Source organism: Sardina pilchardus, chromosome 2, assembly GCF_963854185.1.
Source record: "Sardina pilchardus chromosome 2, fSarPil1.1, whole genome shotgun sequence".
Taxonomy (NCBI): Eukaryota; Metazoa; Chordata; class Actinopteri; order Clupeiformes; family Clupeidae; genus Sardina; species Sardina pilchardus.
In genome coordinates, this window is record NC_084995.1 from 28,172,554 (window position 1) to 28,194,620 (window position 22,067).

General features: G+C 41.1%; 4 protein-coding genes across 5 annotated transcripts in view; 2 read left to right on the forward strand and 2 right to left on the reverse strand.

The window, feature by feature from the left end:
- The window catches only part of LOC134098970 (WD40 repeat-containing protein SMU1-like), a 9,621-nt gene extending 9,540 nt beyond the window's left edge, over positions 1 to 81 (forward strand). The window contains exon 11 of the mRNA XM_062551680.1: positions 1 to 81. This exon is cut by the window's left edge and continues 1,599 nt beyond it. The gene's annotated coding sequence lies outside the window, so the exon portion shown is untranslated.
- A 116-nt stretch (positions 82 to 197) lies between these two features.
- Positions 198 to 6,282, reverse strand: dnaja1 (DnaJ heat shock protein family (Hsp40) member A1). 2 transcript variants are annotated; one of them, XM_062524416.1, is made up of 9 exons: positions 6,165 to 6,282; positions 5,115 to 5,252; positions 4,004 to 4,199; positions 3,786 to 3,890; positions 3,029 to 3,256; positions 2,788 to 2,902; positions 2,420 to 2,535; positions 2,161 to 2,261; positions 198 to 1,909 (listed from the first exon to the last, which is right to left on the reverse strand). In XM_062524416.1, exons 2-9 carry the CDS (start codon positions 5,244 to 5,246, stop codon positions 1,673 to 1,675), a joined length of 1,230 nt encoding a protein of 409 aa, XP_062380400.1. In that variant the 5' UTR covers positions 5,247 to 5,252; positions 6,165 to 6,282; the 3' UTR covers positions 198 to 1,672. The 2 variants fall into 2 exon arrangements, with proteins under 2 accessions (XP_062380400.1, XP_062380408.1); XM_062524424.1 differs by lacking the exon at positions 6,165 to 6,282 and having other exon boundaries at positions 3,786 to 3,892; positions 4,005 to 4,199.
- aptx (aprataxin) lies at positions 6,056 to 9,400 on the forward strand. The gene is made up of 9 exons (XM_062524437.1): positions 6,056 to 6,381; positions 6,736 to 6,913; positions 7,062 to 7,108; positions 7,288 to 7,341; positions 7,523 to 7,828; positions 7,950 to 8,009; positions 8,095 to 8,318; positions 8,736 to 8,839; positions 9,033 to 9,400. The coding sequence occupies exons 2-9, from the start codon at positions 6,784 to 6,786 to the stop codon at positions 9,185 to 9,187; spliced, it is 1,080 nt and encodes a 359-aa protein (XP_062380421.1). The 5' UTR covers positions 6,056 to 6,381; positions 6,736 to 6,783; the 3' UTR covers positions 9,188 to 9,400.
- A 214-nt stretch (positions 9,401 to 9,614) lies between these two features.
- On the reverse strand, positions 9,615 to 21,755 carry slc44a1a (solute carrier family 44 member 1a). Its single transcript, XM_062524403.1, has 16 exons — positions 21,450 to 21,755; positions 20,465 to 20,551; positions 20,152 to 20,294; positions 19,692 to 19,828; positions 19,446 to 19,539; positions 17,060 to 17,220; positions 15,801 to 15,890; positions 15,230 to 15,366; positions 14,719 to 14,905; positions 13,617 to 13,785; positions 13,327 to 13,483; positions 13,151 to 13,234; positions 12,453 to 12,590; positions 10,270 to 10,506; positions 10,079 to 10,151; positions 9,615 to 9,975 (listed from the first exon to the last, which is right to left on the reverse strand). The coding sequence occupies exons 1-16, from the start codon at positions 21,471 to 21,473 to the stop codon at positions 9,968 to 9,970; spliced, it is 1,926 nt and encodes a 641-aa protein (XP_062380387.1). The 5' UTR covers positions 21,474 to 21,755; the 3' UTR covers positions 9,615 to 9,967.
- Positions 21,756 to 22,067: the final 312 nt, after the last annotated feature.

The following is a 22,067-nucleotide window of genomic DNA, read 5'->3' on the forward strand; positions in this document are numbered from 1 at the left end:
GAGACTTTCCAAGGTCTCAGGTCTCAGGTTTACCATACTGTAAAAAGTCCATGGTTCAATAAAGGCTTGAAGCTAAGTAAGTGTTTGGCACAAATCCCTGTTTCCTAATGGGCTTATACAGTGTTGTGTAACTATTTGCTGATACAGTCACAAATTGAATGTAAGAGATTTCACAAAATATTTCCACAAGCCTGAAATATGAACAGAGGTTGATTTAATTATAAATAAAAACATTTAAATGCATAACTTATTGGTCCTAATAGAACTGACCCACGTACATATAGACACAACACAGACATTTTAGAATAATAATAATTATTTAAAAAAAAAAAAAAAAAAAAAAAGTCAGTCAGTCCTGCATTTAAAGTGTCAATACATTTAGTAAGAAGCCACTTTACAAAGTTTATCATTTTCATGATCTGAAAGACAGGTGTAATGAGAATTGCAATATTGGAACCACAGACCGTAAGGCTTCAGTGCAGGCACACCGAATTAAATGAGGTAATCATCCAAATTACGCCAGCTCCTATAAATCGAAAATGGAATATCTGGCAAACCAATTTTGAACAGTGCCTTAAAATAAATATATGGGGGACCAGACCAATCACATAGAGTAGCAGTCCATAAGGTGTGGCACCCTATACCATTTTATGACATTTAGGAAATTAGATGTGGATCAGCATCTATTGTGAAAACTACTTGGCAACTGACCACATTGTGCATTATTTGTGAAAACAATTTATGAAATCAACTAAGTCAATGAATTCACATTTTAAATGTTAAACCATGTGCAAAGAAATGCAACATTTCAAAGCCTGCATGACGATCACCGTCAGACTGAAGAACTCTTATGTGATTTGAACTTCACTGACATTTAACATTTAACAAACACAAATAGGCACCAAGCCCTTATCTGCAAGACAATTGCAAGTGGAGCACTGACATCAAGGTTTTTGACGTAAAAAAGTATCTTGGCTATTAAAAACATCAGCAGCCTTATAAACACTGCTCTGTCTTCAACTTTGCCTTTTCCCAACAGTATCTCTTCTGGGATGGTCACCTGCATCTGTGTGGACAAGTCTTAATTATCTGTTTGTATCGAACATGGGTTGTGCCGACAGTTGTTCAAGCACCTATCTCATCCAAGTGACATTAAGTCCGTTAATTTATCTTGATATTGGTCCCATGACTGAGATGGGAGATGGAACAGAACTGGGTAATAACTTTTTTACACTTCATAGTTGTGTATTTGATGATTGATGCAACAACAAAGCTGCGGTTTCTCTTTTCATGAGCTTAAAATCATCATTACGAAACCTTAGGGATGGGATCACACAGTGATAATCACAGTGACAGTATGTGTATTCATTCACCACAACTCGACTCACTCAAGAAGGGCTTTGCCAGTCCAGTGTCATGAAATAAGTCTTGGTTATCAGCTCCTCACAGCAAAACATCGGACTTGATTTGGCAGGCTACACCGAGCCATCTGCATCAAAGGGCATTGGCATGTTGAAAATAGGGTTGGTTTTTATGAGGGTGGGGGGTGTGTGGGTAGGGGTAGGGGTATAGAGTTGGCATACCCTCCAGGTCGTACTGCCCATGACACTCGTGGAGGGGACATAACAAAGATGTGCCAAGGGGCAGTGAATGTTGGGAAGACCCAGGCACCTTAGGAGGTCTGGCACTGCATGCCTCCGCCAGAGGGGAAGTCGTCGTCGTCCTCCACCAGGTAGTAGTGCCTCTGGTGCTGGCGCTCCCGGGCCGGGTCGCAGTCCTCCAGGTCCGCGTAGATGTACAGGTCGTCGTCCATGGCGTCCGGCTCGTCCGGCTCCTCTTTGCCGGGCAGGTAGCGCTCAAGCTCCTTCAACTTGTTCGCAGGGAGGAAGTTTTCCTCTGGAAAGACAACCTGGAAAAAGAGCAGGAGGCGTTATCCTCAATTTGGGCTCGATTGACACATTCTGCACACTCAATCAGAGGCCAAGAAACAATGTACAGTATGCTGCATGTTCAGAGATACTAAAACTCTCAGTTAAATTCCTGGCAGAGCAACTGTTTGAGAAACGGCAAAATGACCAGGCCAAATCTTAAGTGGACATAGAGTAGATTCACCATGATTTCATGCTCAAGGGGGAAAGGGGAGTTTGAGAGAACACCCACCGTGAAGTGGATGATAAGACGGCCTTTCTCATAAGGTCGGCGGTGCAAAGGCATTCCCTCGTTCAAGATACACTTGATATCACCTGGCTTGATCAACTCTCCTGTAAAAAAAAAAGCATAATAATTAATGTTTTATTTGGACTCCTTCTATTGGACAGAAATAAGAAATCAGGGCATGTATGGATGCTAAGGCAGGCCTCATTTCAAAGCACAACAGTGCAACACAATGGTAAAGAGAGTTGTATTAGCTGTGAGGTACCTGGATGGGAGGTTACCAGTAGAGTCCTGTTGTCCAGTGTCTGGACAGGTTTCTGGAAGCCACAGAGAGCTTCCACCAGCTGCAGCTCCATTGTCATGATGAGGTCCTCTCCTTTCCTAGGAGCAAACCACAAACAAGCAATCAATGTGATGATCACCTCTCTGAGATGACAGATGTTTAAGGTTCTTAGCAGATGCTTTTGTCCAAAGCGACTTCAAATAATTCAAATAAACACTGCCGTAGAAGAGCAGTGTGTGAATGGATAGCTCTTAACTGCTGATGTTTTATCAGACAGGCAGTCCCGAGCAGCAGGAGTGCACGTGTAACCTTCCTATTGCGTTCTGTGAGTTGCTGTTGCTCATATTCACCTGGTGAGCACTGGGTGCTCCCTCTGGTCCAACACAATGATGATGTCCCCTGGCTCCAAACCTGGCTCCTGGTCACCTTCTCCATGATATACAACCTTCTGTCCATCTTTCATGCCTAGACAAGAGGACAAAATGGTTAGCTACAGAAAATGACAAAGCATGTCCATCAGCCTAATTTAGATTCTCTACTCAACCCAAACACAGTCTTAATTAATTAACAAGAGGAAAAACCTCCCCCAACCTTTATCGATGTGGACTTCCAAGATTTTCTTCTGGCGGAGAATCTTGCGCCCTGTGCAGGTTTTACAGCGATCTCGGTGACTCATCCGCTGACCCTGGCCCTGACACGAGCCGCACATGGTGGACAGCTGCTGCACCATGCCGAAGCCCAGCTGATGGAGTCGCACCTGCACGCCTGTGCCCCGGCACGAGGGACACACCTCCAGCGCTCCTTTCCTGCCTCCACGCCCTGGCACAAGAAAGGACACACACACAGAGGAGCAATGTCTTGTGAAGATGCTTTTGAACATTCAAGGACCTAAATGGCCATGTCATGGGTCATTATGATGAAAAGATGAGGGCAATGAAGTTAGCGGGTACTACGTCACCCAAGTGACATATTAGACCTATATGTGTATAATAGGGATGCACGATTTGGGGAAAATATCTAATTGCGATTTCTCTTGACAGATATTGCGATCATGATTTTTGAATGTCAATGAATTGATTCAATTCAATAATCCAATTGTCTAATGTTTAATTTGTGCCACCCCTGATTGGTGAGCACACCTGGTGCACAAGAAGCACAGCACCCCTGACCGACTATGAAGCTCACCAATAAGAAATTCGTGGCATAGTCAAGGAGGATGAAATTAATATAAAATGTCAGAAATGTGACAAAATTAACTGTGCACGATTATTTGCCGCTTTTGCGATTAGGTAATTGGTGTGTGGACATTACATCATAGGGTGTATTTCCTGTCAGTGTTGTTCCGTACCTTCACATCTTTCACAAATGACATTCTTCTGAACAGCTAGTTTCCTTGTGCTTCCATTATACAACTCCTCCAAAGACACTGTAAGCTGGTGGACAATATTTTTTCCTTCAAAGAAAAAGACAAAATAATTTACCGTTAAATGTTTATGTGAAAAAGAACAAAGGCAATACAATATTGTAAGTTATTCTTTACTTTTGTAAGCCATAAAAGTATCTGACCTTTTTTTTCTCTGTGCATTCGCCCCCCTCCACCAAAGAACATATCAAAGATGTCCATGGGAGACCTGAAGACACCACCACCACCTCCTCCCCCTCCAGTGCCTCCCTCTTTGATAGCCTGTTCACCACCACGGTTATAAACCTCCCTCTTTTGGGGGTCCGAGAGTACTTCATACGCCTGGGAGATTTGTTTAAACTACAAGAGAAGTAGAGACATTTTTTTTAACATTTCATTGTTTTTTTCATCTGTAAATTTGACAAAATATATGGCTGTCCTTCACATAAAGTCCGCAATTCAGTTTTGTCAGAAGTTTTAATGTTTGAGTCAATCAAATTACACCTCTCCCCTCCGTGCTCCTGAAGCTCTATATTGATTGGCTGGGCTTGTTTATAGCCCAGTTCATGTCTCTCTGTATTGTTTGGCAGCTGGAATACCAAGAGGAGCACTCTCAGGAGAAGATTTTCAAGGACTTCCCCATATTAAGTGTTGATCTAATTGGTAGGAAAGTCATGCACTGCACAAAACCATGCTGCTCTTCATAACATTCCTCATGGCAAGCTACATGTTGCTAAGGGAGAGGACAGATGACTCCTGACGTGATCCACTACATGCCACGTCTGTTCTGCTCACCCTTCCTCGCTCTTCTCTAGTGAAAAAGCTAATACTGACCCTTTCTCTTTCTCCTGCAAACATCTTTTAAGAATTGAGACATCATGTCTCAGCTGACAATACACTGAATAGCACAAAATAAAGCTTACAGTCCAAATTACCATATTACCTGAATCATATCACAGATAATTTCCAATTTGGTTAACATTTACAATATATTATGAATCAAGTTCAATTGCAATATCCAACCTGCATGTGGGTGTGTATTCATTAAAAGCGGATATTCAAAATATTCTTGCTAATAAACTAACTTTCCCTTCTAGATGGCACTATTATCTGTTTGAGAGCTCTAGTGGATAACTTACTAGCTCAGTGTCAGCTAAAGGAAAGGGGGAAAACATTGAAATAATGTTACAGGACCAAAACATCACTGATGCACAGCAAACTGAAAAGCATAACCAATCTCGTCGTTACAGAAAGCAGAGCATAAGATTGTTTTACCTTATCTCCTTCTGTTGGGTTCTTGTCTGGATGGTATTTCAAGGCCAATTTACGATAGGCTTTCTTCAACTCGTCTGGGGTGGCACTGGGCTTCACGCCCAGCATGTCGTAAAACCCGGTTTCCTTCACCATCTTCGCCTAAAAAGTTGTTTGCACGAGTTTTATGATAAATAATGAGGAAAAATATACAACCTATACAGATATTAGACTGGTATACTACGTGTGCTCAGGAGATTAAGAACAATCTGACGTTACGTGAAAACGTTGAACTAAGTAACCTGTTTTGCAGCATCCCCTACACACTTCTAAAACTTTTTTTTTTTCTGACAGAACTCACGTCAATGTTTAGGGTCGCAAAGTAAGCCGTGACAAATGACAATATACAGTATACTACTATTGACAGCACAGCCTTTTGGCAGACCATGGTGCAAAATTGACCCATCAGTAAAAACTTCCCGAGGGTATGATTGAAACAGAACACATACGTTATTGACATAGCTAGCCAACTTTGAGGCTAAATTGTTAGCGTTAACGCAGGTCAACCAACTCGTAAACTGAAGCATTCGTTGATACTGATATTACCCAATAACGTGGTTGATAAGGTGAGTTCAGGGACTAATAACTTAACGTTACTAAGTTATACCAACGTTACAGTGATCAGTAGTCCACCTGATCATTAGCTAACATGACTGTGGCCGTCGATAACAGTTAACTCGATAGCAATCGTCAACTAACGCTAGCATTGGATAGATATGGTATCTAGCAACTATATACAAAATAAAATAAGGTATCAGTAAGATATAACCATGGCTATCTCATGATTACCGTTAATTTACGCGATGTGCTCAAGGGCTGACTATCAAAAATTGTTCCCCGAGGTCTCGCTAGCTAGCCAGCACTCATTGCCCAACAATAATCCCATGACTAGTGCTAGCTTAGCTGCCTGAACAGCGAGCCGACGCTCTACATCAGCAAAACAAAATGTTTAACAGTCCACGTGTTTAAAATATAGACATAGTGTAAAAGTTCTCTTAATTTAAAAAGCCATACCTAATAGTCGTTCATACAGCTTAGAAAATTAATTCAGCTCGGTAATTCAGTTGCTAGGGCGACAGACTTCCAGAATCTTCTTCTGCCTGACCCACCTGCGACTAGTCTACGACCTATGTATGCGACTGACCTCTGATGATGACGTACTCAAAACAAGCAGCATGTCAGATGGAGAAACTTGCGCGAAAGCTAATTGTGTGCAAAAAAGTGTTTGCTGGTAAACTAAACAAAAACTTTTCCTTAGGGTACCTGGGATAAGAATAGATCACTTGCATAGTCACGTCTGCAACAACGTTACAAGTGGTTTAGCTAACTAGGGAATAGCAGGGTTTGTTAGATTATTAGCCAACGTTAGCCAAGATTGCTAATGTTATTGTTTTTCTGAAGTTAGCATAGGCCTATATTAAATTAAGTTGGTGAAGTTGGCTGGTGAACAGATATTTTTCCACGGTCACTGCAGAAGGACTCTTACATTTTTTTTTTTTTTTTCATTTTCTTATGAAACATAAGTTAGTTTGCTAACGCTTGTACTATTGTGATAGCTAGCTAATGTAGCTTCTCTCCACTGCAGCAAGTTCAGTGAATTGCAAACAAACGTATGCAACATACCACATAAGGAATGCCCTCGTGTTGGTTAGTAAGTGAGGATGGCAGCCATAAACCAATCAAGTTACCCCACCTGGAATCAGTGGTTTTGGGTCGAGGTCCGGAGACGAAAATAAAAGACCAGAAATGTTCAAGGGAACAAGGTAAGACACTTGAGACCAAGTTAACGACATGGACAGATTGTTGAATAGCCCATCGTTATGTTTGCCTAGCCTAGTTGGAAGATGTGGAACGCTAGAATGGTGTTGGTGTTGAGATAAACAGTGATTCCCACTGTGTTTATTCTCACAGTCGAACTGAAGGCAGATCACAACAAGGGATACATCTTTGTTAAACAGGTCAGTGCAGAAGAACTAACCCCAACCCTAATGGCTGACCCCGTCAATTATAAAGAGGTGAACTGAACAGAATCTGAACTTACTTTTTTTTTTTCTCTCTCTCTCTCTCTCTCTCTCTCTCTCTCTCTCTCTCTCTCTCTCTCTCTCTCTCTCTCTCTCTCTCTCGATATTTTGAATAGTTGGGCGTCAATCCCAGCAGTGTTGATATGGCAGTCATTGGAAGAGGAAACCAGGTAGAAATGCAAAAATGCTTTCATGCATTAAAGCTTGTACAACAGAAATGTCCTAATACAATTCTACTGAATTTGACAGGTGACATATTGAATGTGTTATTGAATCATTGCAATGCTGGGAACTGGATACAGATTTGTTCATTTCCTTGGTGTCCAATGTTTCGCCTACCTCTGCTGCCAGGTGAAGATGAGGACCGGACAGCGGCTTTGCTTGGTCAATCAGCTTTATCCATACACTGCACGTTTCAAGGAGGACACTTCCAGCCTGTCCAGCCAGGACAGTTGTAAGGGCTCCAAAAGACCCCACCAACACGAGGACTCCGGAGAGACTGCCAACGAAGGGGCTAACAAAAATAAACAACCAACACTTGAGCACCCAGTGCAGGACACTACCCAGCATGTACATACAGCCAAAGGCCCAGGCCAGACTGGAGGATCAAGTGCTGCTCTTCCCCTCAAAAGGCCTGAGCATTCCAGTGACCATACGGTAAGAAGCATACTGTACATTCCTAACAGCAAGGTCTATGCCACTGAAGAATATGTATCACGTTGTCACAGGACATTTGCATTGTTGTCAGTGTAATCTTTATGAAAGCCATTAATTACAGGAAGGTGGAGGCCATTGGAGCCAGGGCTTAAAGGCGTCGATGCAGGACCCAAAAATGCAGGTACGCGTGTCGTTTTGACACTCAAGTGCTGTTGTGTCAGTGTCATCATGAACATGGCTCATTGTAGCAGCCCCTCTTCTCGCAGGTCTATAAGGATGACCGCGTGGTCGTCATTAAGGACAAGTACCCAAAGGCGCGGCACCACTGGCTCGTGCTGCCCTGGGAGTCCATCCCCAACCTCAAGGCCCTCCGCGCCGAGCACAAGGACTTGCTGGTGCACATGCAGGACGTGGGCCAGAGGATGGTGGAGCAGTGTCCAGCTACTCAGCTCCGCTTCCGCCTAGGCTACCACGCCATCCCCAGCATGAGGTGACATGCTAATACAGATACATATACTGTACATACACAAATATACATGGTCAGTGTTGTATATAAAACTGTGTCTTGTACTATATAGTATAAGTATATATACTTTTATACATACTCCATATGTATTTGTCAGTGTTAGTTCAAATGTTTTTATACATAATTATTGCACTGAATCCTAAGTTAAGTAACAGCAACACATTTGACCCCTCTGTTAGACTCTCTGACCAGTTACTAACCAATTAATGTGCGGCCTGTAATGCTAATCCATTATGCAATACCTTGAATACAATTCTGCACAAAACTCTTGTTCCATTCCTGGCTCAAGTGGCAAAAGTGGGTTGGACTGAGCAATGCAATGTCGTTAATGGGGCTGCAATTATGATAACTTGTCATTTATCGTCCTTTCATGTTTTGCAGCCATGTCCATCTCCATGTCATCAGCCAAGATTTTGACTCGCCATCCTTGAAAAACAAAAAGCACTGGAATTCATTCACTACCGATTACTTCATTGATTCTGAAGGTAAGATGGTCAAACACACTGATTGGAATCTGTACTGTGTACTACTCACATATGCCATTCATCCAGACATATCACTCCAGCCATATACATAATAACTGTGGAAAATGTTGTACATCCTGGTAAATGCCCTGCCATCAGCAATCGAATGATCGCAGGTTGTTCTAAAGGACTTGTCATTTTTGTGTGTCATCAGAGGTAATCACCATGCTGGAGAATAATGGAAAAGTGACCGTAAGGGAAGGCATGGCGGAGCTGTTGAAGCTGCCACTGCGTTGCCATGTGTGTAAAAAGGAACAAGCCACCATACCCAAACTGAAGGAGCATCTGAAATGCCACTTCACTGTCTGATCTCAGTTAGCGACCTCATTTTTTATTGTTATCAGTGTTACACTATTCTGTATTTACTGGACTGTTGTTGTCCTACAGTACATGCGTCAAAGCTGTAATTATGTTTTGAAGTCTTTGAAGCTGTTGTATTGCAGAGTAATAGCTTGTTCTGTTAATGATGAATGCCTTAACTGATAGTTGTAACTGCAAATAAATACATTTGTTTGTTTCCTAGGACTTGTAATGACTATAGCCTTTTGAGTGTTTAACTCATGGAGAGTAACATAAGGAGTTGAACAGTTCTAGCTGTGGATCTAAGTAGAAAAGGATTACGGTATGCTGCCCTCCAGTGGTCAGTTGAAAAACTGCAATCATTACATTTAGTTTTATCACATGTAGACTACGGTAAATATGTTCTGAAATGTTAAAATAAATAAAAAGTCGTGGATGTTTTAAAATATAAGCAATAGCTTTTAATAACAACTGATAAAAAAATGAATACAAAGTTAAGGCCATTTCACTTCGAATGCAACACACTATTACTGTTTCAAGACATTATAGGCTGCATTTCACATTAGAAAATGTCAGTGATCATATTGCTTGAGATGCAACACACAATGACGGTTTCAGGACATTAATGGCTGAATATGACATTAGAAAATTACAGTGACCACATTGCTTAGAATGCAACACACTATGACTGTTTCAAATGGTGCATGTGGCATTAGAAAATGGCATCAAGGCGAGTTGTGAGGCGTGTTGCGGTGTCATTCGCTTCATCAGGTCCAGCCAGACCTACCGCTACCTGCCTAAAATTCAGAACAGAAACAGATGAGCATACGATACAGGTTTAATTTATTGGCGAAACGTGAGATTCAGGCATGATCAATGTACTTGGGAAACATTACTCACCAAGAGGTGTCAGTTCTTTGCTGCCACCAGAGGCATCCCGCTCCATTGCCTTTCGGCTATTCTCTACAAACTCCTGCACAAGACACGAGTAAAGAACACCCACGGTCAATCACTCAGAACTTGCATGCTAGTCAAGTCTCCACTTGAGCTACAGCTACATCCCCATAATGTCCCCATTGTTCCCCACTCACCATGAGAGACTTGTCCATGTAGTACTCTTTCCCGCGACTCCCGTCGTTGTACTTGGAGTCGATGGCAAAGCAGAGGAAGAGCACATCCACCACCATCTCATAGACCGACAGGAAGCAGTGGGCCACCAAGTAGGCAAACAGACAGGCAATAATTACGGGTACTACCCACACGGTGTATTCTTGCTGGTACCTCAGAGTAAGGACACCCACAAACGCTGTGCATGACACAACCAGCACCTGCAACAAAAGACCCCAAATTAGACGCTAGTGCTTTGCACAATAATGGATGAGATTATTGTGACCTTTAAGGTGGCATCACATAGACTCCAGTTACTAATGGGCCACTTTGACATGAAACTGTATTGCAAACACAGGTGTAACTAATTCAGTTAATTACGTTTTCAGCTATTCTGAACTTTGCATTGCATTGATTATTTTATGCTTAAAATGGATAAAGAAAATATAGAAACCAGCTACTGCAAAATAGAATTAATTTTAATCGGACTAATGTTTTCCTCTTCAGTTCACACTTTTGACACCTTTCATAATGTTGTCAGTGAGAATAAATGACACAAGTCCTTCACCTGTAACACACAACAAAAACTGTACCTAAATGGGCTCCTTGGCTAGCCTGGAAACCATGACTCTCTTCGCAGAGAGTCTGGCCTAGATCCATTGGCAAACGTGTATTTTCTGGTTTGTGGGCCCTTGTCTGAAGTTTGAAATCACTGGAGTTCAATCACTAACGTTTGGTAATGACGTATGTTAACCATGGGGGACACAACGATAGTGATGGGCTTGAAACTTAAATGTAATCGCTCTCAGGAACGCCCTCTGTCTGCTGGTTGGACGGAGGGCAGATCACGATATTCCAGTACTGTATGGAAAAGAAATTGAGCAGAAGTACATAGACAGGCGGGGCCAGGCTTGGCCACTGAATGGTAATGAAAATCAACACTGGAGTCACAAATAACAGACCTCCACTTTAGGTTGCGCTGCAGGAAGAGGAACAAATGCTACAATCTCCTTTTATACTTCCATCAGTCTAGTTCCTGTTGCAGTCACAGGTTCCACTACTGTACTAGAGGCACGTTCTGATAATCCATGACAAGTTTATCCGGACAGTATGGGGAAGTGTATGATGGAGATGAGGATGTAGTAGAAAGTTCAATTTCAACTCTCTAGTGCTAGGCAGGCATTGATTTTTCTACACGTGCTAGCCACCAGTTATCACAATATACAGCCACAAGCACTGATGAAGTATAAAATGAGACTGTAGATTTTGTTCCTCTTCCTGCAGTGCAGGAACCTAAAGTGGAGGTGTATTACTTGTGAATGATTTTCCTTTTCATTCAGTGGCCAAGGAGCCCATTTAGTTGCAGTTTTTGTTGTGTGTTACAGGTGAAGGACTTGTTTCATTTATTCTCACTGACAACATTATGAAAGAGTGCATGATCTCTACTATAATAAACTACTTAATTGAAGATGTCAAAAGTTTGAATCAAAGAGGAAAACATTAGTCCTTTAGAATTCTATTTTGCAGTGGCAGTGCAGTTTCTTTATTTTCTTTATCCATTTTAAGCATAAAATAATGTTATATGTCAGAATGAATGTAAGTTCAGAATAGCTGAACATTTAATTAACTGAATTAGTTACACCTGTGCAATACAGTTTCATGTCAAAATGGCCCATTAGTGACTTGAACCTATGTGATGCCACCTTATACAGTATGTCACTCACAATATCTCTGCAATGCCTCAAAAACCACAGACCAAATGTTTGGGAGATGTCGATTATATTACTGTGCTATTTATGTAAAATATTGAGCTGGAAAAGAGCTTTCTAACGACATAATCTCTGAATCTCCCTTAATATTGAAGCAAGAAATTCATTTCTGTGGGTTTCTCAAATGACTAAATCAGCATGCCAAGTTTCGTTCAAATCCGTGACGATGAGGTCCGAAAGTGTCCTGATTTGACACGGAATCACCCAATTAGGACAGCATTCATGATTGTGTATCCAATCGATCTTTTTTCATTGTAAACAAGCCACATCTATGTCGCACATTAGGGAACATTCTACTCACCCACCTTAACAATTCATATAGGCACTATGAGATTAGAGGTGGATACATTTAGCCTAAACACTCAACTCCCATTTTATAATTTACCCCGTTACACTACCTTTCCAAGGAAGAGAATGAAGTCCCCCACAGTGTTAATGGCAGCCACACGAACAACGTTCTCCACAAGGATAAGAAATGCATCTCGGGCAGATGAGCAGAAACTCGTACTGTTGATGGCAGTGGCTGTATATGCGTTCTACAGGTGATAGAAAAACAGTGTAATGAAAAACTAGCGTATTTAGAAATGGCACAACTAATTTGGCATGCATGATACATTTGGGTACTCATGATGAGTAAAATAGACAACATTCATCAAATGTTTGAGCAAACACCATGGCTAATGTTTAAATAGATTGAACTCAAAGTCAACACTTAATGTAACATGTCAAGAAAGAAATCCTATCCCACGAGTAGAGCCACGATCAAGGCATGCACTTCAGAGGACTCAATACTAAAGGGTGGCTCTCAAACAGTCTCCTCGATCCTCGAGGGGCGTTTCCCACTGATCTATTACTAACACTGTTGCCGCCCCATCATTCTCTAGCTAGATCAGTGAGGACGAGGATCGAGGAAGGAAGGGAGGGTGTCTAAGCTACTGGAGATAGAGGATAGTAAGTAAAGCAATAAATATTAAGCTGCAATCAGAGAATTGAAAAAGTAATGAAAATATGTGTTAACACTTTTTTCAATGGTCTACGAACTCTCTCCATAAAAGTACGCACCATGCATCAACACCAGTGAACAAATAGAACTTACTTGGTTCAAGTACTGAAGGCACTTCTTAAGACACCACAGACAGCATATGCATGCTTTGACCATACAGCGCGCACAAGCATTTTCCTAGAAAACGCAACGATGACAATGACAAGGTTAACATTTATCTTTGTGGAGCTATTTCTACTGAACACTCCCTCCCTCTCACTGTCACTCACTTTCCCTTTGAGCTGGGTGTGGATGTAGGTGAGGATGATGCGTGGGATCTCCACCAAAGTGATGATGAAGGCTCCTTTGGCCACGGTGCCCAAGTGGTAGCGTGCCAACCTTAGCACTGAGGACAGGATTGGCGTCACGGGCAGCTGAGACTTGTTCCTGCACAGTAAATTAATCGTGACTAATCACAGCAAAACTGTGATTTGACGTTTTTTTCATTATTAAGATTACACTTACATGTATGCCTCAGCAGCCCTGTTTTCCGTCCTACTTGAGATGCCATGACCCTTACCTGGTGAAGTAGTAGGTGACCACAGCGCCAGCCACAGTCATCTGCTGGCAGGCTAGGATGAACTCACTGATCCAGATGAGGCCCACGGCATGGTACCATACCATGTACTGCAGTGGTTCAGCCAGCTTGAACTCCACCACTTGTGTCTCTGGATTCAACACAGGGCTTCCTGTGGAGACCAAAAGGCTGTGACTGGTGGGGTGGTGCCATAATAGTGTCACTAATCTCACATCACATGCTTGTTACTGCTAAGGATGTCACCATTTTTACTAGTCGACTGGTTTTTCATAACAGGAGCCGAGTAGTGGACTAGTGGTTACGTAGCAGTGCAGTGCTGGTGCTAACATTACTGCTAATGCTGGCTGTAGGAAGCCGGATTGAGATTATCTACAGCAGATGTTTTAGTAGAGCAGTACAACCTACTAGGCCTACGCAATGAATCGATTTTGAATCAAAACGTAATTTCAACTCCTGCAATTAGCTAATTGCAAAGACTGCAATTAATCGTGCCGATTACAACTATGTCCCAACACCAGTTAATCTTGTCACATCTATGTTTTTATATTCATGTCATACTACCTGTGCGGAAGCATACCAAAATGAAGAGAGTTTTGGTATATCCTTGATATACAGTAGGTTCAGGAGAATGGGACAAAGAGCACTTGTGGTCACAATGACCTTGAACTTTGACCTCCAAAATCTAATCAGTTCGTCTTTGAGTTTAATTGAACATTTGAATCAAATTGAAGCACATGCCTTGAGTTGTTTTTAAGATATTGCGTTCACAAGAGAGACAGATCTACCTACGGATGTTTAGACAACTAAAAAACATCTCCGGGTATGGCTATTGCTGCTGCGGAGGACAATCTGGCAGATATATCCATACACCAAAATAATATTCATATATAAAAATGCATACAATAAAGTGTTAGCTTTGTATAAGAGCACAGAATGTCTAGAATGTAAACAGGAAAAGATTCTCAGGTAAATGTTGCATCTGTTGATACCAGACCGATTCTCAAATCTCAATTGAGATTGGTGAGCAAATTCAAATGCACTCGCAGTGCAGATTCGTCTGAGTTCACCCAGGCTAACATCTTACCTGAGGTTCCAAGAGACAGGAGCACTCCGAGCCAACACACCCAAAAAAGCAGGAGGGACATACATGTCCACACTGGCTGCAAGGCTAGCAAAGGCATATGAATGAAGACGTTTCCTGCCACATGGAACAAGGCAATGGTAAGAGCCACTCGCTTCCTCAGGAAGAAAATCAACAGCAGGAGAATCACCTGGAAAAAGACCATCTTGTGCCTTAGACAAATAGAACATATTGCCCGCAGCACTCTGTAAGGACTTGATGTCTTGTCTTTACTTCATTATAGTATAAATGCAAAAATGGCTGCTTTGTTAAACCTGCTTAGCTCAAATAGAGGTAGATGTGAGCAAAAATTAACCTACTTTTTTCTACATTCAAACTTCTTAGTATGTTTGTACTTTTAAGCATTTCAGATGTACAGTACTAGTCTAAACATGTCTTCAATCCTAATGAGCAGGTTAATCTACAGGTGAATCTAGGTCAAAATGACATTTGGAAAGACAAGAGAAAGTTTTACCGTAAACACTGTGGCTGTGATGGCGTAGGCAAGGAGCCCTTGGGTGTTGTCGTGAGCTATCGCTTGTTGAACAGGTGAGGTGGAGTTAGTGGACTTCTTAAGGTCTACATACAACCACCACAAGACACCAGTGCCAGCTGAAACGAAAGAAACAAGTATTTCCCTTCACAGACTGACTGAATAAAATACAAAATATGTGATATGATCCGGGGAATTTTACCAACTTATGATTCTGATACCATCCTAGCAACATCCATGGATTTTGCTATGGGACAGTGTCAAGAATGTTACTAGGATGATATCAGAATCTTAGGTTGGTCAAGTTTCAACAGGGAGAGTTGAAATGGAGCAGAAATCAAGGATTTTTGAGTGCACCATCTGATGGGCTTTCGTAGATCACACCACAAATTAATTTTGAGAATTCTAATCTAAAGTTACATCTCCTGTTCCTTCACAGATTTTCCTTCTCTGCCTGTTTTTTTTTCCAAGATAGAAAGGAATACAAAGTGATGACATGACAAAAAAGACAGCAGAATTCTATTGTGTGCAGAAAGACTTTTGCTGATCATACCGAAGGAGCCCAAGACCACGAGCACTGTGAGAATCGCCACCAGTACGGCAGAGATGTATCTGATCACCACCATAAGAATCCCAGAGAGAACTGTGGAGAGCAAAAGACAAGTCACATATTCACTGTACATCTCTCCATAGCAGATCAAGACCAAATATGTAATAACAAGGTAAAAACATTTGATACCATTAATCCATGTTTTTTTTTTAAAAAATGTACCGTATTTTCCGGACTTTAAAGGCCTATTCGGACGGGATTAGTTTTATGGGGGGACGTAGAGTAATGCAGGTTTATCATATGACCTCTGTAATATAAATGTCCAATTCGGACGGGACTAGACATCTCTGTCATTTTACTTGACATGGGAGGAGTAACTACGTTTACGTTCTGCCGTCACATCTTCATCGCCGTGCACGTGATACTTTGCGTCAGGTACGTGCGGCATTTTCAGATTTGAAAGACTACACAAGTTGGTTAAACTAGCAAACGTTAGCTTTATGATATGCCATGAGTAGTTTGAAATGGCTAACAATATCAAGCTATTAGGCAAACTAGCTAACGTCCTATTAGGAGCTGCACAGCATGTCATGTTTTCATTCAGACTATGGTGGAATTGTTTTCAAATCAGGATGTGACGAAATATTACAGACATCTTTACAGAGGGTCGCGTTCGCACGGGATTAATATTACCTAAGGTAATTTCTCCGGACCGTTTTACGGAAGGTAAAAGTGTCTGTAAATTTCACCGACATACTCCGTTATGTTTACTGACATGGCGCGTCCGGACGGGACTACATTACCTGATAATTATTACTTTACCTGATGTCACCCCATAAAACTAATCCCGTCCGAATAGGCCTAAAGTCACACTTTTTTTCATAGTTTGGCTGGCCCTGCGACTTATAGTCAGGTGCGACTTATATATGAAATTGAACATGTTTTTGAATAATTCCAAAATGAAAGAGAAGTAAACATTACTGTCTACAGCTGTCTACAGCTACAGATGGGTGGCCATTCACACCTTCTCATCATTAATATTAAAATGTTGGCCTCTGTGTCTAGTTACAGCCTCTGTCTGGTCTTGGTCTTGGATTTTGTGAATACATTTCTGAATAAATGCGACTTATAGTCAGGTGCGACTTATATATGGCATTTTCCTCTTCATGAGGCATTTTTTGACTGGTGCGACTTATACTCCGGAAAATACGGTAAACAGTGTCACAGTGGTCTACTGGTAAAACACTAATTGATGGCCATACCTATTGACAGAATGCAGAGTCCAAAGATGATCTCCTTTGAGGCCATAATGCCGGCGACAATCTTCTGGAACACATTCTCACTGATGGAGTCTAGTATGGCCTGAGCAAACTGGGCGTAGCAGCTGGCATCAGCTGGAACACAGCGGTTGAGCCGAACCTTACTGCAGAGGTACAGTAGATATAATCGTTTAACAGAGGGTCATTTTCTTTGTCACAAACTCACTTTAAATCAAGCTCAAACCACAGCTCAAAACATTGCTTCTGTCATGCAAAGTGTTTAACAAAGATCAAGTAGTTCCCTTAGTTCAGACCTTAATCCATATGTGGCTAATGATTATGATGATCCATAGTTTTGTTTTTTTTTCTGCAAGAGGCAGGAACATGAAATCTGGTGTGATGCCTCTTGGGACAAGTGGCTACACATGACAAAACCAAAAACTGTAATTGTTCATTTTCATCATAGCATAATCAGTGGACACAGTTGTGATCTAAAGAAAGACTATCACAAAAATAAGTTAAACAATAATTTGATATGATAAATATTGAATTTACACTGAAGTAGTGCATTCTGTTACATGGAAGTAAAGTATAGAGATCGCTAAGACATGTGACCAACGTCATCAAAACACAAAGAATTGTGGGTATGTTTAGCTCGCCTGATGCCAGCCCATGTACACTAGTCACTAGTGTTCTGGGTCTATGATCTGGCATGATAATAATGAAAACTAAGCGTGAAAAAATAGTGTGAAAAACAGAACATAATCTTGCGCTGCCTTACTGCTGCTATCCATGACATTCCTTGCCCTTTTGTCACCTCTGAAACATGGTGTGTACTAATATTTTTCCACACTGGAAAACGCTAAAAGATAAGCTTCATGTTACTCTATTGAATTTTATAACACAGCAGGTAAACGGCATTTAGACAACTGCACTGCTTTAATCCCGCACGTCAGTAGACTACTTTAGTTTTGGGCCGCCGATTCCCAAAATGCGTTGCGTTTTACGTCATGTTCTCAATCTCTATTCTTAAAATTCTACCTCTGAATCCAATGATACCACCACCTGTATAACTATGATGTAAACTGTCATACTATTTTCAGTATTCCTAAAAACACAAGTGGAAATACATGTTCCTGTGATCACGTGGTCAACAAATGTGGTGCATTTACAGCCCACATAGGCTCAAGGAAGAGTTTAGTTTGGTTTGGTATTTGGTTTTAGGACCATTTAGACTTGATCAGAAATGTAGTTTTGACCTAGTTTTAATACATTTCTATGCTGTTTACAGAAATGTATTTAGAGGATATCAGGACCTCCGTTACTTTTGCATGTGTCTGAACCACATACATACACAGTCTGGCCTACACAGCTTTTCTTCAGTATTGCCATTGTGCAGCAGCCTCGAAATCTAGACGTCCCTAGTGGCAGGCTAATTGTGCAGACCTTAGAGCCATTTTTAATGGCATTCCTCTGTGGATACCACTGGACTCTCCCAACAGTTGTAGAGTATTTGCATTTTACACAACTGTCATAAATGCCACTCATGGCTTGCACGTGGAACAAAGATAATCCCCAAAGAGCCATGTCAACCACAAATACTAGGCTATTGCAATTGTTGAAAAACGTGTAGGGGGAGAGCAAAATTGCCAAGGTGGTTTGTTTACTTTCAAAATCACTTCAAAGCTGTTCTACTAGGGTAAAAAACTAGTACGCCATCTTTTTTTTAAGCCAGCTCAATATCTCTGAAACTTGTATTGTTTTACTGATGTATAAGAGTCTAGGCTATATTTATATTATGAACATCTGAAATTACAAACCTTTTTTTGCAGAGGCCTTTTCATTAAAAAAATAGAAAATAAAAAAAGTGACAAAAAATTAGCCTGTATTCCCATGCTGCCCTGCACACGATTTCATTCACGCTGCTATGGCAGCCTGAAAACTGTCGCCCTAATTTTTGCCTCAGATAGGGGACTAATCACAGAACAGGGGGGAAAGCAAGACGATGATGAGCTATGCACAGACGCATTTGATAGACATCCGTGGTGCCCAATAAACGGATCTGGGTATTTGTTCAAATACGAGAAAATGAACGTTTGGTTCCCCAACCACGTCTCATTGAGAAATGGTGGAGCTAGCCATACTAACTAAAAATAGTGTGTCAAAAAAAAAAAATATTTGACTGAAGTTTAAAAAAACTGACTGAAATTTCAACTTATTTGCTAGGACTTAGAGCTGTGAAGGACATTTCAAAGGTCGTCCATGGACAGTGAGACAAGGCAGAAAGGCTCTCTCTACTGTACTCAATAAAAGGTAAGCTGCAGACATTTACATTGTTGATTTCAGTGGGGAGCATTGCACAACATGTATGCAGTCTCCTGTACCATACCTGGCCTTTACAGGCAGTTTTGGACAGGCGGTTGCTTTGTCACGATGGCTGGGGTAAGAGGAGTGCTCTATGTCATATCTACAAAGTTTCGACCCTAGAAATAAAAAAAAAAACAAATGTGTACACCATAGTGCTGCTGACCAAGTTGAAGTGACATGGACTTAATACAATACTGAAGTCACAGCTTAAAAACTACATCAAAAGATACTGTGGTGCTATTTGTGTGGTGATATTTGTGGTGCTCACCATTGACAATTGCAAACTTTCTGACATCCTCAAGGGTTTTCAGTTCCTCATCTGGGCATTTTGATACACACAGTGCTATTGACTTAATCTTCCTGTTGATAAGGTCGATCTTGCAGGGGTCCAGGAAGAACACAAACCTACAGGGTTGCAATGAAGATTATCATTTGAATAAAGGCACTTGGATGCTTAAATTTCATACTGAATCTCCTACAGTTAAGAAAAAGACCCATACCTATATTTTGTATTTCAGTAAAGACTGTTTATAAGATGAAAGGAACATTGTGCAGGTTTTCAAACAGTATGCACTAAAAGTGAGTTTGAGTAAAAGTTTTTAGTAAAACTGACAACAAAACTGCTGAATTCAAAGCTCACTATAGCCATATTTGTGTCTTGTAACATTGTGTCTTGGATACCTATACCTAGTCTTTGCTACAACAGAAAAGTGAAACAGATGACTCACTTTCTCTGTGTGAAATCTCCTCCATTTTGAGGAATGTCTAAAATCTTGCTGTTGTTCTGCCCACATATGTTCCCATAGCTGTCATATCCCTTCACCAGTCTCGATGTACCACCCATGGCAACAGAGAATCCAGTTATTATGGCCTAGTACACAGAGTACACAAAACCAGCAAGAGCAATGGACCATATGTTAGTATTACATGGCATTTGATTCCATATTTAAAAATCTGAAATATAATTTAAGATCTGAAACAGCTGATTTGGTGGAGATATAATGCAGTATCAATAAAGCAGCTGATAAACCTGACACTCACCATGCCAATGCAAAAGAAAATAAAAATGATGAGCCATGGTATGTCTGTGACGCTCCTCTCCTCCAGTGGAGTCCAATCAGTCCTTTTCTGTATATATAATAAAGCAGGCCTGTGCTAACAGATCTTTTTTTTTTTTCTAAAATAGTTTTTTTGTTGCAATTCAAATTTTGTGAGGTTGTCTGGTGGCATCAGCCTGCTAGTACACAGTCAATGTTAATCTCTGTCTATGTTTAAGCATAAAGATGGCCAGGCTATTTTTCTTGTAGACACTATTAAGGCAGGCCATTATGGCTCCCATTGACTTCCATTCAACACATCAAACAATACTTCAATTATGTGCTCAAATAAACGCCGCTTATTTATGCCAGCAACCATTTCACTTTAATAATGAGGCATGTCAGAGTATTTTATTATTGTTACTATTTTGTATTATTAATATTCTATGTATGTCCCTTCCTCATTCCTTATCTATAATGTTGAACCAAATTCTGTTATTGTTGCTGTACGCCTATCTTCTAGCCTACCAAAATGTGTTATTGGTGTCAGCGGCGATAGCTTGAGCAGATAATTGAAGTATTGTATGATGTGTTGAATGGAAGCCAATGGGAGACATAAATCGTTAATAGCGGCGACCAAACAATATTTCTCCAGATAGCTTCACAGCGGCACACACCTTATGTTCAAAAATCAGTGTAACTCAGGGCCTCCTAAGGTTTATTGGTGAAACAAACCATACGTCTACACCAAAGGCTGATAGAACTAGAAGTTAGGACCTAATTTTACCATCGCCATATGCATTGTCTACGAGGAATGCAAACAACTCTCCAGCCAAGAATGCATTGACTGACTGGGCGGTAGCCTATGTTTTAGAATGAACCATTTCCAAAAGTTGACATTAGTTTAGTTTTAGATTTTCAAGCAACGTAAATAGTGGTCTAAAGCAAGTTAAGCAAAAGAGAAAACAATGACGTAGATATACATTTACCTCACTGCTGCCAACACACCCCATTGCCTGCAAGAATTCACAAAACGTAGGCTATCGAGAACTTCCGCGTTACCCACTTGAGCTGCTAGTTGGAAGGTGGTTACGTCTTTGAAGAATCACTGTAGAGTTAGGATAAAAACAATTTTTCAGTCCATATTCGGGTTTTTATTTTTTTTTTCCCCTCTCTGCTTTTGCTTTCAATTTCTAGTTCACGATTTGCCACCTCTGAGTCCTCCTCTCAGCTCTGCCAGGGCACCGACCGTACTTGCATGGGAAGACAGAGACAGAAACCGAAACTTGAGATACAGAACCTCTGGCCTTTGATCCAGAATCGTAGCCTGGATGAGGCACTGTTGTAAGGATTTTTGGTAGCGCCTCCTAAGGTATAAAGAGGCATTGCGACAGTTTTTGTAGGCTACTTGAAAGGGTTCACCGAGGGCATTTCGTCCCCTTATAAGGTTCTATCTACATTCTGAATAGTTCTGAGATATTGAACTTCAAAGTTTTAGAAACAGGTAGCCTATAATCTACACCTCACCAGTCTTGAAAAGTTCAACGTGGTCTTGAAATGACTGGACTTATCTTAAGGCCTATAAATGATGGCAAACAATCTTATTC